The following is an 18,321-nucleotide window of genomic DNA, read 5'->3' on the forward strand; positions in this document are numbered from 1 at the left end:
GTGTTCACAGATAATGATTTCTAGAAGTGCTCCTGAGCCCATACAGTGATTTCCAGTACAGAATCATGCCTGTTTTTAATGCACTGCCGTCTGAGGGCCTGAAGATCATGAGCATCCAATATTGACTGTCAGCTTTGTTTCAAGAGAAAACTTCACCAGAGCAAATACAGAGGGTTTACCACAAGATAACCATAAGCATGCCCTGAAAAACAGGAAAAACAGAGTATGCCAAAAAAAAACATTTGCAGTTCTGGAAAATCTTATGGATAGATGAATCTAATAATTGTAAAACAAAATGTAGCAAAGTAATGAGAGGAGATGACATTAGAAAAGGGAAGCAACTCCTCATGATCCAAAGCATTCCAACTTATCTGTCAAGCATGGTGGAGATAGTGTTATGGCGTGAGCATGTAGGCAGTTTCCTTGTATTTACTGGTCATATGTCTGCTGACAAAAGTGGCACGATGAATTCTGGAGTGTACAGGGCTACATTATCTGCTCAGATTGAGTCAAATGCTACAAATCGCACTGGGCAGGACTTCACAGTACAAATGGACAATGAGCCAGAGCATACTACAAAAGAAACCCAAGATGTTTTTGGTGAAGAAGTGGAATGTTCAGCAATTGCCAAATCAGTCTCCTGACCTCAATCCAATTGAGCATGCTTTTCTCTTACTGAAGGAAAAACTCCCTCAAAACAAATAGGAATTAAATACAGCTGCAGTGAATTGAAGATACTTGATGATGCCTGGCATTAGGCATGGAAGAAACCAGCATTTGGTTATGTCTGTGGGTTCCACACCTCAGACAGTCATTGACTGCAAATGATTTGCAACCAAGTATTAAAAACTACAATTTAATTTATGATTGTTAGTTTGTCCAATTGCTTTTGAGACCCTGGGGGCACTATGCATGTGTAACAGCTTTTATTTTGTTTCATTATGTTTCCCTCAAAATCATAATGCTTTCACTGTTTGCATTTATTTAAATAATAGAATAGGAAAAATTTGGAATATATATAATGTTTTTTATTTTATTTTTATGTTCTTTCAGGATGTCATCTTGTATATATATATATATATATATATATATATATATATATATATATATATATATATATATGCATTTTGGGCTCATATTCAGCTGGACTATGCTGTGGTAGACAGCTAAAATACAATAACAACAAATAATTATGCAACTGACTGTATGGCCACACTGCGATGGACTGGCGACCTGTCCAGGGTGTATCCTGCCTTCCGCCCAATGACAGCTGGGATAGACTCCAGCATCCCACCGCGACCCAGAAGGATAAGCGGTTTAGATGATGTATGTATGTATGTATGTATGTATGGGCACACAACCTCCCACAGACTCTAATCTTAAACTTGTGATCATTATTATTTCCAGCTGATTTGTTTAAATCCTTTCCAATTTACAGAAAACTATGCATACAGTCATACAGAAACAGTTATAATAGAAAGACTGCTATTTTTATTTGTGTCTGACTTTTTTCTTTTGTAATTTGACTTGTAAGAAAGTCAGACATGTAATTACGTGGGTCAACTACATGCTGTAATAGACATTATTTCCATGTTCTGAACCATGTGCTCTTTATACAGAAATTAGTTAAAAGTAGTTACATTTTTCTTTACATTGTAAAAATGGCATGGTTATTTTACTTCAACAAACCCCAATGTATTTTCTACTTTTCTCTGAACACGTAAGTCAGTGTTGTTATTCAGTTGTACATCCATTAATGATGCCGTGTAAAAGAGATCAGTAAAAGCTAGCATGACAAACAGGGTATGTGGCTTCAGTACATACAGTAATCTGTGTCCTAAGTAGAACAAATGTGGTGCCAGATGTGTGTAAAGCTGTAAAGTTAGTACAACTTGGTATAGTTAAACGGTTGATGTACCTGATAGAGTGGGCATTCAGGATATACAATAATGACAATAAGTCATTATTCTAGGTATGGAAAGTGCAAACAGTAAGTTTGTAAAGTAAATGTGCTTGAGGGCAGGAACTGGCTTTTCCATAGGAAAGCACTGTAATGTGGTACAGGTCTATGTCTAGTCTTTACAGTCACATTCTTGCATGCAAAGATTAATCATATTTTGATAAAAAATTGGAGAGCAAACCTCCTGCTTCCTTTTGTTGACATCATATTCATCACAGAACACAGCCCTCTGTCCAAAAGGTGCCTCAAACCAGCAGGAAACTAACACATTTTCAAAACCACATAATTTGTTTATGAGTAAGCTGATTGGCTGCCTGACAAACTGAAACCCCCCCAGCCTTTAGCAGACAAAAAATGCAAATAAATGACACATGATTAGAAGCATTTCAGTGTCAAAAGGCATATTTTGAATGTGTTGTCTGTGGACAAGTATATTTTATTTTTTGCAAATGATTATTAACAATGAATAGAAATATAATACACCTTTGGACATGTGAGTATTGCTTTATTTTCTCTGAGTGTATAGGAAAAGGTAACAGTGGAAATGTCATGCTTCAAAAACGTAGTATTATACATCGTTCAGGTTGTGTTTAATGGTTCAATTTTCTTCTAAAACACTTTAATGTTCATAGTTTTTACAATAATAACAACTGACTTAGGTTGATTTCTTGCTTTTCTAACTTGCTTTTCTATCTTGGTTTAATGTTCTGTATGTCTATGTCTGTCAATGAAAAGTATAAGATGTTGTGATAGTTACTGTTCTTGAACTTTTCACTCACAGACACATTTACATATCGCCTAAAAACTGTTCTATAAACCATCCGAATAAGGTTTGTGAGTGCAAATGAGAGATTAATGCTTCTGCACAGCACCCTGGTGAGGAATTGGCTATTTGGAGACCACAGACTTGTAGTCAGTAGCTTAGTGGTGAGATATGAGGCTGCAACAGGAAGGGTAAGGATTAAATCCCAGGGATTTCTTGTTGTGCCTTTGGGCAAGGCACTTAATGCAGTGCCTCTCTGGTGTTTGTACACTGTGTAAGGCAGTAAAACAATCAGTTTCCCATATAAGTGGATTAATAAGTGTGGCTTAGTTCAGATGGTAAAAAAATGGAACTTCAAGATTAGATCACTCTAGTATGAGTGACACGTTGACTTTCAGTGTCACAAAGCTATGTGTACAGTTTGTGGATTAGAAGTTACAATTTCCTTCTTCCTGGTGCTACTAGCCATGGTATGGTCCGAGAAGGTTGGCCATCACCCAGCCAATTAGCTTTGGTAGTGGTTTAATGCAGGTTTACACTGTGCAGTAATTGTCACAGTAATACTGTCACAGGCAAAGATAACAAATCATGAAAGAGGTTTTGATATGATGTAAATCTTTGATCTTGCCATGGAGAGATTCATGAGACCAAGGTTTGCAAAAAAGCTGATGTTTAATCAAAAGAGTGCTCTGTCCGATTCTGTTACCAAGACCAACTCTCAACAGCAGTTCAGACACACAGCTCTTATACCTTGTCACAAAACAATTCCCAAAAGATATTTGATTCTTTGAGTTAAGATCAGCGGTCTTAACATTTAAGGTGACATGCTCCACAGCGGCCGATTTACTGCCTCTACAACCAAAGACGGTCTGGGAGAAGTGGTGTGGAATGACATGTGTGTGCAAGAGAAAGAGATGATCACTGACATTAAAAACTTCATTGCTCATAAGTTTAAAAATATTAGCTTACGTTATTATTCTGGCTCAGCCATCGGTTCACATATAGAGTGACTTGCAGTTAAATAGCAAAGCTAGCTACCACACGGTTTGGTGATGTAGTCTGTAAATGTAATTCTTTAACGTTAGGTTCATGAAATTATTGCAGTGTTTTAGCATGTGAAGATCTACACTGCAGTACTGGCAAAAAAATGGCAAAAAAAAAAAATACTGGTACATTTTCCATAAAGTTAAGAGACAAGTCTGTCATTTAATGGAAAATATTGTTAAATTACAGTGCGTATACTGTGTATACACATGAATATTCCTCTACTTCACATACATACAAATAACATTTACTTCAACACAAAAAAGAAAAATATTTTATATCCTACATTAGTGTAGCGAACGCTGGCTGAAACTTTACCCCTAGGTTAGTGTTTCTAACGTATCAACAACCCAAAGTTAAGGGCCTTTTGGCTCCAGCAAGTCTGGAATTGAGGTGTAAATCTGTCGGCTTAACACCCCCCAACCCCAGACTCAGTCAGATTTACAGCTGAATCAAGAACCAGCACCCCTCTCCCTTGACCTAGAGTGCAACAGGACAATGCCTCCCTAGGATATTGGCCACATGGCCCTCCAAAGTCCTGTGGACAACTTTATCTTTAAGTAACAGAAAGTACATTTCTAAGGTATGTCCACTCCAAACTGCAACCATTCATTAGAACTCTTTTTAACTAAACTAGACATACCAAAAATGGAACTCGTACGACTTTGGACGACAAAATTCCAACTTTCTAAATTCCCTAGGGATCTCAAGCATGGACCCACAGCACCCCCAAGGGGTGAAACTGCTAATTACCACATCACCACCATAAGTACTTGTGCTTATAAGGAACCCAAGAAACTTCTTGCTTTGTCTGCTTGATTATCAACATTTATATAATCTGTAAGCAATATTACTTGTTGTATTAACCTTATTGTTGGGTAGTACCTAAATATTACCTGTATCTTTTTCTACATATTCTACTAGAAATACATAGAGTATAACTTTGATAACAGTCAGACCCAACCATTTAATTGCTATGAGTTTAGACCATTGACCAATCTGCATCCTGAATGTGGTTTTCTTTTCTTTTCTTCCTTTGTTCCTTGCCTTTTATTGTCAATTTTATTTTTCATGCATTGGGTCATGTTCAGATATGATAGGCAAATAGTACCTGTGTTCTTTGACATGTGTTGTGTATCAGGTAACAAGGGTTAAACTCTCTCTTAGAAACATGCCTGAATATCCTAGTTTTTCATTCCTTGATTTTGAAAGTTAAACCAATTTGATGATATAGAAATGTTTCTTTCTCTTCGTTTAAAGTAGCTGAAACAAAGGCGGCAGTGATTCTGGGGAAGGCATTCCTAAAATTATGCAGAACCAATCAGAGTTGGAAACAATGAGTAGCTGGTAACCTTAGGTGAGGAGAACCTATCAGCGCTCTGGCTCCACCTCCAAAGGGTAGGGCCTCCAGCCAAGCAAAACCAGAGTGCACCGCAAATTTGATTTCAGTTCAGATTCATGCGTTCGCAACAAAAGGATAGCTAAGTTTCTAAGTTTGTGCTGGCCTTGGTCAGAAAGACAGGTCAGAAGTATTAGAACGCTACATTTTCAGATCTGAAACCTTTGTTGTTTTGTAATATGCCTGTTCGTCTACACACCTTAAGTTTGAACCACCCTCAGAGAAGGAAGGTAGATATTTCTTGTCTGGCCAGGGAGAATATATCCATAACTTTCGATTCTGCTAAAGAGAGGTAGTTAGTATCACCAGCCTCAGAGCCCTGATTGCAACCTGAACCTCGCCAGTGGAGTGGGAGCGGTTCTTCTGTGCGCGCTTCACCTCTCTGATAGCTCATGACAGTTTGGCCCTCTCTGTTCTTAGGGCCGCTTTGTCACCTGCTCTAAAGGCTGAATCATGGGCCTTGCGCTCCTCAGCAGTCATCCACAGCTTCTGATTTTTGCTAATGGTTTTGGAGACAGTAACATCATCAATGCACTTACAAATATAGCTGATCACTGATGCTGTATATTCTTCCAAGTTAATAGAGTCACTGTCGGTGGCAGCCTCCCTAAACACATCCCATGTAGTCTGCTCAAAACAGACTACAAGGGATGTCTTGAAGAGCAGAAATGTCTCATGCTGGACAGGTTTGCTTCTGCCTGGTTTGGAGTGGTCTGTATGTGAGGATTAGCATTACAGAAATGTGGTCTGAGTAGCCGAGGTGGGGACGGGGCTCCGCCCAGTACGCATTGGAAATGTTTGTCTAAACAAGGTCCAGCACGTTCATCTCACTCTTTGCAAAGTCCACATGTTGATGGAATTTTGGGCCCACTGACCTGAGATGTGCATGATTAAAATCCCCAGTGACAATAAACAGTCAGTTTTTGGGTGCTTGTTCTGCTGTTCACTGATGGCTCCCTAGAGTCACAGGCTGCCTCCTTGGTGTCCGCGCTAGGGGGGATGGAGGTGAATTCATGCAGTAGATAAAAGTACACAAACTCCACAAGCGGAGAGCAGCATTTTGTGACAAGCACAGAGTTCTTAGACCAATCCATGTTGATGTAAACACACACATATCTTCCACATGTTTTTCCCGACAGAGCTGCATTCCAGTTGGCAAGAAACACAGCCAGCCCGTCCAGCTGAATGGCAGCACCGGGAATGTTGTCGCTAAGCCACGTTTCAGTAAAAACCAAAGCAGCAGTCTCTGAACTCACGCTGGGTAGTCTGCTGGAGTCTGATGTAGTCCAGTTTATTGTCCAGTGAGCAGACATTGGGGAGTAGATGGATGGTACAGCTGGCCGGCTCGGGCCTAGCATGGACCCCAGCCCTCTTCCCACATTTTTGCCTCCTTGCGCAGTGCTTTGGCGGACCCTCCATTGTCTTCCTTATCAGGCAATGCCGAGGACTGCTGGGTGCATGCAGGCCCCCGTGAGCTTGGTTCTCCATTGGGCTGTCTCATGTGCCATGGTTTGTACTGTGCTTTGGACCTTCAATGCTTCATCAGCAGGCAAGAACTCAAGTTTTCTAAACCTGGGACCCAGACCAGCAGCAGTTAGGGCTGTGTTTGGAGATTCAGGTTGAAACACACAAAGTCAGTGCCATCTGTGCCAGCAGTTGTGATCTGAATTGCCTCTTGAGCCTAATATAATCCTCCTGGTGCAGTCGCAAAAACTGAACACTGTATGGACTTCTTCAGGCTTTGCTTTCTGGAGTATTTTATAGTCCACTGTGAGGGGTGCAGGTGTGTGAGGAGTGCATGTTCACATTGTGTGGCGGTAAAACTAATCCCTGTGAAACACAGTGAACTGTATATAGTTCTATGCATTAAACAAAGCTTCTGTGCAAAGACTTTGTATCAATGATCTTTAGTAATTGAGTTTCTTGAGTAAATCGTTTCAGCCCTAATTGCTACCGTATATTTCTCTCTCGGATCCATCAGGCTGTGTTTTTTTGCTCTAAGATAGACCACTAGGAGAATTTAAAATGCATTATCACCATTAAAATCGCAAACTAAAGCTGATACATTCATTTTTTACTTTATACTTTTTAATCAAGTAATCAAAATTATTTGAGTAATCATGACAGCCATATTCAGCATGCTTACTGCAAACTACTGCAAAGATAAACCTTGCCTAAAAATGAATCCACTAAAAGTTACCAACACAAACCATGTGACTGATCACAGCATTTGTGGTGACAGATGGGCTGTAGTGAGATAAACTTCACAAGAAAGTCATCACTTTTACTTCCAGTAGAAAGTGCAAATGGTTACATACAGCTTAATCTTTCCACCAGGGGTCACTATGGTCCTGCTAACTATCATCACAAACAGCAGTGACACAAATTTGGGTAAGTAAAGTCTAAAGCTATACTGACTACTAAAAAGATTTGACTTATATTCATAAGAAGGGTCCTGCATGCATTTTATACAACTATTTAGTAGAAAAATAATAGTAAACAGAATTTATGGGAGCTTTATGGACCAGCTCTCTGTAATAAAACGTAATCATGAAACACATAAACAAATAATGAAATTATCAGCTCACATTCTTGAAAGACTAGTATGGAAAACCTTTGAACAGCTTCACCACTGTGGCCTGTTGCTTATTTTATTTGGTTTCAGTAACAGCTACTGTTAATGATCCCTGCAATGACTACACTGCTCTGGATCAACCCTGGAGAGCCACTAATGAAACTAGACTGTGGATCTGTGACAGAAACTTCAACTGGAATGGCTGGTACCGGATGCTGTATTATGGGATGAGTGTCCGTATGACAGAGAGCTGTGTTAATCTGTACACATGTGGCACTGATTACACTCTGTGGCTGAATGGTCTTCATCCTCAGATAGCAGATGGAATAGTCACTCGTGGAGTCTATGGGAGTTATGTAGGTAACTGCTATTACTGGTCCATGTCAATTCGAGTCAAAGCATGCCCAGGAAACTATTATGTCTATGAGTTTGTGAGGCCAAACGTCTGCAATGCAGCTTACTGTGCAGGTATTTTGTTGGTTTTATACATTTTGTCCAGAACCTTTCAAATGAATGTTAGGCTTTCATGTTTGTTTTAATAAGTTTAACTTGTCTTTTATTCAGATGTGAACACCATCACTCCAACCACCACCCCGGCGACTGTGACCAGTGCAGGTATAAACATTAGTAGTGCAGCTTCATCTAGAAACAGTATAAGGTTTCAAATGAATCTCTGTTATATTAGTATTTCAGTAATTTAGTGTCTAAATGAAGACTGTAGTTTTTATTTGCCAATATAGGAATTGTGGATAAAATTTTCTCCTTATGTGAAGGAAATTCGATCTCTCAAATTTGGCTGTTCACTATTACAACTGTGATATAAAAAACACACACCCGAACAAAACCTTCACAAACTTTAATAATAAAGCAATTGGTAAAAAAACGGTAATGCAGAATATATATTTTATTTATTTACAGTTAATTTGAGATGATACATGACATGTTTTGCATCTTTCACCTAAAATTTAAGATAAAGAATGAATAACACATCCACAGACCCCAGTGTCTTTCATTAAAAAAGATATTTCACATGGAAAATGGAAAACTGTCTTTTTGTAAGACACATTCACTGAAAGCATGGACAGATTAACTAACATAGTAACTAAGATGAACTAATATAGGAACAACAATTAACTATTACCATAGAAACACATGGAAATATGAATTTATAATTAGGAAATGGTAAATGAATTAATTAGGAAATGGTAAATATTATGAACAAAATATGATTATTATTATTATTATTATTATTATTATATTATTATTATTATTAATAGTAGTAGTAATAGTAATAATAATAATATAAAGCAGTAATAATATATAACATGAACTGTGTATTATAAACTCAACAAAAAGGTTTAAAACATTTTTTATGTTTAATAAACTCACTGACTCTATTGTCAGATTTTTGCTATACAAAAAAATAATACTTGAACTATTCTATTATAAACAGGATTAGTATATTATTATTATTATTATTATTATTATTATTATTATAATTATTATTGTAACTTCTTTTGACACCTATTTTCACAGCAGCTACAACAATAAACATCACTTCTGACCCCTGCAATGTCTCCAGTGTTCTTGATAATGCCTGGAGATCAGTCTCCACCGGCATCAGTGGTTATGATGATACGCTTCTTGAATGGAACGGCTGGTATCGTCTGTATCTTCAGGGAAGCAGTGCTCAGATGCCTGAATGGGTTTTTTATTCAGGTTATGTGTCCTGTGGTGGTTACACTGGACTTTTGCTTGGAGGACCTCATCCACTCCTGAAGGACGGCATCGTCACCCGAGAAGTTTATGGATCGAATCCTCAATACAATTCCTACAGATCAAACCCAATCCAAGTCAAAGCCTGTCCAGGAAATTACTACGTCTACAGACTTGTCAAGCCAGCTGTGTCAATCCCAATGCCCACATACTGTGCAGGTATAGTTAGACACATATCCTTAAGCTTGTGCTAGAACATTAGTCCAAGACATTGAGCTGGGTTCATTATTATTATTATTATTAGTAGTAGTAGTAGTTGTTTCTGCCTGCTTTGCATACACTATTATTTCTATACATACATTACATCACATCACATTTCATTAAATATCCAAAAGATATTTTCCGCCCGTCAGTTTGTGACCTGAAGCTCAAGCACAGTTGGATTATGAAGCAGGACAATGATCCAAAGCACACAAGCAAGTCCACCTCTGAATGGCTCAAAATAAACAAAATTAAGGTGTTGGATTGGCCGAGTCAAAGTCCTGACTTGAATCCCATTGAGATGCTGTGGCAGGACTTTAAACAGGCAGTTCATGTTTGAAAAACCTCCATTGTAACCAAACTGAAACAATTCTGCAAAGAAGAGTGATGCAAAATTTAATTACATCTTAAATAAGCATTACTTTGAGTGAAAGATCAAAAGCATAAGTAATTAAGACAAATGATTACCAGGAGAAAATGTTTGTGGAGGGCATTGTATATCTTTTACTGTTACTTAACTAAAATATTCAAATGTTTAATCACTTCTCAACAGTTGCTTTCAGCACTCCTATTTATGATCCCTGTAATAACTACATTTCTCTGGATCAACCCTGGAGAGCAACTAATTCAACTGGACTGTGGATCTGTGACAGCTACTTCAACTGGAATGGCTGGTATCGGCTGCTGTGTAACGGGATGAGTGTCCGTGTGCCAGAGAGCTGTGTTGATGTATCCAGATGTGGTACTGGTATCACTCTGTGGCTGAATGGATCTCACCCTCAGATAGAGGATGGAATAGTCACTCGTGGAGTCTGTGGGAATTCAGGAAGTGACTGCTGTTACTACAAATCCACCCCAATTCGAGTCAAAGCATGTCCAGGAAACTATTATGTCTATGAGTTTGTCAGGCCAAACGTCTGCAATTCGGCTTACTGTGCAGGTACTGTTTTTGTCATAAATGTTTTATACTGTGATTTTTCAGTAGTTTCTGTTAGTGTTTTATCATACTTCCACTTTAGTTTTATGTCAGTGAATTTTCAAATACATGGATTTCAGAAACAGAATAGTGATCAGTGACAAAACAAAAAGGAGGAAATTCTGTTTGAAATGTTTTAAATTGAAAATTGTTCAAAAAAACACAAAATTTTATATTTGATCTTGTGAACTTTATTCTTCTTCATAAATTCATGCTTATTGATACCTAATATGATGCTGGAAACACATTTCGAATAAGCATGTTTACCACTGCATTATGTCTCCTTTCTGTGTTACTGTATAAATGTGGTAAAACTCAGGTATGGATGTCTGTTACTGTATTAGTGTGTAGAACTCAGGTATGGATGTCTGTTACTGTATAAGTGTGTAGAACTCAGGTATGGATGTCTGTTACTGTATAAGTGTGTAGAACTCAGGTATGGATGTCTGTTACTGTATAAGTGCGGTAGAACTCAGGTATGGATGTCTGTTACTGTATAAGTGCGGGAGAACTCAGGTATGGATGTCTGTGTTACTGTATAAGTGCGGTAGAACTCAGGTATGGATGTCTGTGTTACTGTATAAGTGTGGTAGAACTCAGGTATGGATGTCTGTGTTACTGTATAAGTGTGGTAGAACTCAGGGTATGGATGTCTGTGTTACTGTATAAGTGCATAGCTTGCATAGCTATTACTTTTAATCGCTGTATTTGTGCTTCTCTGCTTTAATGTAATGGTCTTTTTTGTTGAGTATGTTTCTGTTTTGCTTGTCTTCTTTTAGATATTACTGGTGCAACTCCTGCTGTGCAGACAACAGGTACTTTAAACTTCCATGTGATTTCATTTGATTCTGTCTAAAAGTGAAACACCACCACCAAGAATAATAATAATAATAATATAATAATAATAATAATAATAATAATACAGTATATATGTAATATCTAACATTTAAAAATGAAGTTAAAATCGAGAAAAAAATAAAGATCAGATGCAAATTGACAGATGTAGGAAAAAGATAGATGTATGTAAGATGTAATCAAAAAAGTGTTTTTGTCGTCAGTGAAATCATTCCAACACTGGAAACATGAAATTAATCTAAGCTTTAGCTGAAATAAATTACATCTAATATAACAGTTATCAAAAATATATGAAAGAAAAATCGCTCTTATTGGCAGCCCTGCATCAGTACTTTGTAAAACCTCATTTTTCCAATATTACATAAGTTTTCTCCTGTAATACTTGATGAGATCAAAGAATACAGAGTAAGCACTCTGAAACCATTAGCATGAACATTGTAATGAGCCCAAAACAGTGAACCACATAACCCTAACCACAAAAAAATTACGTTTCTTATGAACTATTTTAAATAAAAAAGACACAATTCAGTTAAAAAGTACTGACATTGTGTAGGTTTGCAATAAAACTGGACATTTATTCTTGTATTTTAATTAAGCTATTATTATTATTATTATATTATTATTATTATTATTATTATTCATGGTAGTAGTAATAATAGTAATAGTATCATTTTTCAAGGTATTGGAAAATATCATGAAATAAATTCGAGGTTATATTGTCCACCTTCAGTTTCACAGTTTTTAATGGTTATATAGTATTTAGGGCTCCTCATAGAAAAATGTTGTTCTGACTCCTATTTTCACAGCAGCTACAACAATAAACATCACTTCTGACCCCTGCAATGTCTCCAGTGTTCTTGATAATCCCTGGAGATCAGTCTCCACCGGCTACAGTGGTTATGATGATACGCTTCTTGAATGGAATGGCTGGTATCATCTGTATCTTCAGGGAAGAAGTGCTCAGATGCCTGAATGGGTTTTTTATTCAGGTTATGTGAGATGTGGTGGTTACTCTTCACTTCTGCTTGGAGGACCTCATCCACTCCTGAAGGACGGCATCGTCACCCGAGAAGTCTATGGATCGAATCCTCAATACAATTCCTACAGATCAAACTCAATCCAAGTCAAAGCCTGTCCAGGAAATCACTACGTCTACAGACTCGTCAAGCCAGCTGTATCAATCCCAATTCCCACATACTGTGCAGGTATAGTTAGACACATATCCTTAAGCTTGTGCTAGAACATTAGTCCAAGACACTGAGCTGGGTTCATTATTATTATTATTATTATTATTATTATTTCTATTATTGTTATATTTATTATTCTTTATTATTATTATTATTATTATTATTATTAGTAGTAGTAGTAGTAGTAGAAGTAGTAGTTGTTGTTGTTGTTGTTGTTGTTGTAGTAGTAAAAAAAGAAATCTTGAGTAGTGATGGTTTTCTTCCTGCTTTGTATACACCATTATATCTATATACACATTACATTACATTTCATTAAATTTCTACTAAAAACTAAAAAAAAAAAATCTACAAATTAATAAAAGTATACTAGGCACTGTTAAATCTGTTTTAAAGATGCTTTTCGAACTTTAAAATTAAGAAAATATGAATGGTAAATATACAAATGTGTAAAATATGCAACAATTATAGCCACAATCATAATAATTATTTAATAAAAACAAAATAAACTTTTAGCTAATGATATAGATGTACAGTAAGAAAAGACAGAGGTCCAAACAGCATATATCCACTCACACACCCACACACACACACACCACACACACACACACACACACACACACACAGTGGGGGACATAAGTATGAGACTGCTAGTGAAAATGCTTCCATGCTGCATTTCTCTTGAATTTAACACAATGCTTTTCATTAAAATCATGTAGGCTATAACAGTTATTTCCAAAACGGATGACAGCTGAATGAAACTAAAAGAAAAGTCCAATTACATGCTCTGCACTCAATGTAAGCTGGCTATTTATTTCATGGCTGAACTGGCTAAACTAAAGACTAGAAACCCTCACTAAGCAGTCATTAATACTAGTTACTGCACAGCCAGGGAGCAGTTCATACTTTATGTATTTAACCATTTTAAGTGAACAATGATTTGAATGGCTCAGCGACCATTTGCTAACTTTAGCATGACAATGAAAAAGTTAACTATTAATTCCACTAAACGGCTAATCACCTTTGACAAGTCACCTTTGAGCAGACAGTGCCATAATGTGTGTTCAGATGAAGATACGGTTAACCACAGAGAGCTCTTTGCAAGAGGATGTTATTCCTCTTGAATCATTGGAAATCAGTCGAAAACAATATCCTTCAGTTTGTCAGGCTATCTGGTGTTTAGTGTACCTAAAATATTTGTTTCATAATTTTAGGGTTTTTACTCGATTTAATATGTTTATCTGTTCATTACAGTTGCTTTCAACACTCCCAGTTATGATCCCTGCAATAGCTACACATCTCTGGATCAACCCTGGAGAGGCACTAATGAGACTGGAGGGTTCTACTGTGACAACAACTTCAACTCGAATGGCTGGTATCGGCTGCTGTATAATGGGATGAGTGTCCGTATGGCAGAGAGCTGTGTTAATCGATCCAGATGTGGAACTGATGTTGCTCTGTGGCTGAATGGTCCTCACCCTAAGATAGAGGATGGAATAGTCACTCGTGGGGTCTGTGGAAGTTCAGGAAGTGACTGCTGTTACTTTAGATCCAACCCAGTTCGAGTCAAAGCATGTCCAGGAACTTATTACGTCTATGAGTTTGTCGGTCCAAACGTCTGCAATTCAGCTTACTGTGCAGGTACTCTGACTATCTTTTGAGCTTTAACTGGCACATTTCTCATGAATTTTACAAGTGTTTTATTAGGCTTTCATTTCAATTTTATAACCCCCTCTTTTGTACTCCCTTGATCTCTGGCAAAATAATTGTGTCCAGTGAAAATAATGAAATTTACCATTATAACCTAGATGTACTTTTCCTGAAAGACATATGGTATGTATAAGGCAAGAAAATACAGAATTACAAGGTTTGTGAGTGAAAGAATGGATAAAGATATGAAAAGAGAAAGAGAAAAGAGAAGACAATAGAGGCCAAGACCTACCTCCTTTTGATTTTTACTTATTTACTCATTTTTTTATTAGGGACAGTGAAATTTACTTGTGTCAACAGTATCAAAAGAACCGTAAATGAGCCAGAAATTAGCTTGGCCAAAAAGGCAAATTTTCATCCGTCGTTCTTTGACAGATGTTAAGAGATACAATAAAATAGCTTCAGACGTGAGAGTATAGAATGGCTGCCACTCACATCCTGCATTCATTCTGAGGCAGGGATGTTTCAGCCCTGATCTGCCCCTCTACTGGATTTACTGGATCATTTTAACAAAATAAACAAAGGGGACGCAGATGAGGATGTGAGCAGTGCTGGTTGTGAACACATATATGTGGTGTTTACATCAGTATAATGCGGCCCTAAGAGTTAATGTCATAGGAACAGAAAGTATGTTGACTATTAGATATTCTCAGTTGTGGTACACTGTGCCATCTAGTGGAGAAAGAAAAAAGCAAGACAGAAGAAGAAAGGGAAAGAAATAAACTCAGTAAAAACAGATAGGAGGCAAATAGCCTATAGCGTGAAGTTTAAAAGGCTTCAGATGATTTAAATTCACAAAATAAAGAATATATGATCGAACACTGAGGAATGAAATGAAAAGCACTTTTTGTGCTGAAATTATGGCACCTTTAGCATGAACCCATTCATTTTTCAAGTAAGCCAAAATGGAATGTGACTGACAGGTGTTTCTTCTTGCCCAGGTGTGCCCTGTTAGACTGTTTGTTTAAACAATTATTTTCTCTGAATATCTACTTTTGGTTTGAGCCCTGGGTTTCATCTGTGAAAACTGTGTTGGTTGTTAAAAATGAAAAAGCAACATGAAGACCATAGAGCTGGCTACGGGAGAAAAGCAAGCCACTGGTGCACTAACAACCAGACATTGAACAGGTTGGCCAAGGAAAACAACAGCATTTGATGACAGAAACATCGTGAGAGCTGTGAAGAAAAATGAAGATATCACCATTGTTCAAAAAAGTTTGAGATGAAAAACATAAATGCCATACCACAAGCTGCAAAACACTCATCAGCAGTAAGTACTGGAAGGCTAGATTGGAATTTGCAAAGAAATACAGAAATGAGCTGCAAAAGTTCTGGAACAGAGTTAGATGGACTGATGAGACCAAGATTAACCTCTACCAACGTGATGGAAATGCCAAAGTGTGGAGAACGAAAGGATCTGCTCATAATCCGAAACATGCAAGCTCATCAGTCAAGCCCATTGGAGGAAGTGTCATGGCTTGGGCTTGGCATGGCTGCAAGAGGGTGAAATGGCTGAAGGGGCTCACTTTTTTTTTGATGAAGTCATTCATGATGGTAGCAACAAAATAAATTGAGAAGCCTACAGAAACATTCGGTCTACCAATTTAATAGGGAAGAACTCAAGACAATGACTGAATACACACTGTCAACACAACAAAGCACTCCATCAGGGAAGAAAGCATGCATGGTTTTAGGCTGGTCGAGTCAATCATCAGACCTTAACCCCATTGAGCACCAGTTCGTCTCCTGAAGAGGAAAGAGAGAAAAACCACAAAACAAACCACAACTGAAAGAAGCAGCCTGGAAAACCATTGCAAATGAAGAATGCAACAGTTTAGTGATGTCAGTGATTCTCTTGATACAGTTAATGCAAGTAAGGGATATTCATCCCGATATTAAGCGTTAATAACTTTAATTTTCTTTAAGACTTTGACTCGTCTAAAATGCAGTGGTCTGACAGGTGCCATGTTCTAAAATGACTTCCAGATGTCAAGACATCTGGATATAAATATCAGGAAATAAAAGCTAAAATTCTAATCTGTTCTCTCAAATCTGCAGCTTAAATACTTCTGTAAGGAGAGAAAGTTGATACACTGTGTTTGTACTTAACCTACTCACCTATTTCATTTCTTTTTTATTTTATGTCATTTTATGTTTATCTTGCTAGCTTATATCTGGATTCTGTATATATGTGTGTATATATGTATAGTGTGTGTGTGTGTGTGTGTGTGTGTGTGTGTGTGTGTGTGTATGTGTGAATATATACAGGTGGGGATGTTTGCCTGTATGTGACAGGGTACATATGTGGTAGAACTCAGGTGTAGATGTATATGTTACTGTAAAGGTATAGTAGAACATAAGGTATGGATGTATGCAGGATGAATTAATTAATTCATTCATTCATTCATTCATTCATACACTCAATAGAAGAGATTGTTTTCTTGCCTTGTAAGCACTGTATATTCTTCAGACATGCTAATCTGTTTTAATGTAATTGTCCTATTTGTTGAGTATGTTTTGACATTGGTTTGTCTTGTTTCAGATATTACTAGTTCAACACCTGCTGCTGAGACACCAGGTACATTTAAATTTCATCTTATTTCACTAGATTGACTGGATATTATTATTATTATTATTATTATTAGTAGTATAGTAGTAGTAGATGACGTTGTAGTATTAATAATAATAATAATAATAATAATAATAATAATATTAACAACAACAACAACAACAACATCAATAGTAGTAGTGGTAAACAATTTATACAATACAATATAACATGTACCATGCATATGAAAGGAAAGGGTTTCATCTGGTACGCCTTCCAAGTAGTATGTTGGCATAGAGGCCACATCTTATTATGGTTTTGAGGACTTGGTTACCCCAAAATGTATCAATTTCCAGCTTTGCAGAAGATAAATTATATCAGTATGTCAGTTTGTCAATGTTTCCTTTAGAATCATCCTCTTTACTGTGCACAGGGGCAAAATACACTTCAATTCTCCAGGCAGGTTCCCTATTGCTCTGGTTGTTTAATTATTGTCCAAACAATGGACATGGACATTTTCATGCAAGAAGATATTTTTAGCCATTGTATATTATATTTCTAGAGGTCAACATCTCGTATCATACATCTTATTTCATTTTTTGTATCGTCTTATCTTCTCCTGTTGATGAATGACTAAGGGAATTTGGCTTTTGTGTCACCTTACATTTTTACTTTCTTAAGTTTATTTCATTTAAAGGCTTTATATCATATTTTCAGTGTGAGATTGAACTGGCCAATTATCCATAAAGACAATTTCCATGATTTTTCTTAATTTTACCAAGGGTGCCAAAAAATTATGGGGTGCCAACTGTATATGATTCAAATGAAATTAAATATGAGTAAAAATTGCAATTGGTTGTACATGAATGAACAATGCTAAATCAGCACACTTCTTGCAAACAGAATTAAACTGAAAGACATCAATTGTGTTGATGTAACATTTCTTCATGTATCTCCAACTGATAACTTTGAATCATGGAAACTGAGATAAACCAGGCATTGAACAGAGGAAAACAGCAGCTGATGACAGAAACATTGTGAGAGTTGTGAAGGAAAAACAAAAACAGTCAGTGACAACACCAACATTAGTTGTGTTGATATTAAGTATTTTTTTCATATATCACCAACTGACACACTTGAATCATATACGTAAACAACTTATAAAATGTGGGAAGTCTGAGGACATTTTATAGTAAAATCTCTGCCTATTTGGTCAAAAAACATGACACTTATTGATTAAAGAGGTTATTAGGGAGTATTTAATATTAGATGGTTCCAATACCTGATATACATTTCAATTATTAATGTACTGACAATTATAACTACCACC

At 36.9% G+C, this 18,321-nt stretch overlaps 1 protein-coding gene across 1 annotated transcript in view; it reads left to right on the top strand.

Moving 5' to 3' along the window:
- The first annotated feature begins 2,344 nt into the window (after positions 1-2,344).
- Positions 2,345-18,321, top strand: part of LOC118801328 — a 34,736-nt gene continuing 18,759 nt past the window's right edge. The window contains exons 1-10 of the mRNA XM_036561583.1: positions 2,345-2,453; positions 7,504-7,557; positions 7,832-8,209; positions 8,306-8,356; positions 9,278-9,676; positions 10,272-10,658; positions 11,474-11,509; positions 12,356-12,754; positions 13,988-14,374; positions 16,986-17,021. Of these exons, the coding sequence (XP_036417476.1) occupies positions 2,423-2,453; positions 7,504-7,557; positions 7,832-8,209; positions 8,306-8,356; positions 9,278-9,676; positions 10,272-10,658; positions 11,474-11,509; positions 12,356-12,754; positions 13,988-14,374; positions 16,986-17,021 (2,158 nt within the window). The 5' untranslated portion in view covers positions 2,345-2,422. The remainder of the gene's footprint in view (positions 2,454-7,503; positions 7,558-7,831; positions 8,210-8,305; positions 8,357-9,277; positions 9,677-10,271; positions 10,659-11,473; positions 11,510-12,355; positions 12,755-13,987; positions 14,375-16,985; positions 17,022-18,321) is intronic.

This window comes from Colossoma macropomum, unplaced genomic scaffold (assembly GCF_904425465.1).
Source record: "Colossoma macropomum unplaced genomic scaffold, Colossoma_macropomum, whole genome shotgun sequence".
Taxonomy (NCBI): domain Eukaryota; kingdom Metazoa; phylum Chordata; class Actinopteri; order Characiformes; family Serrasalmidae; genus Colossoma; species Colossoma macropomum.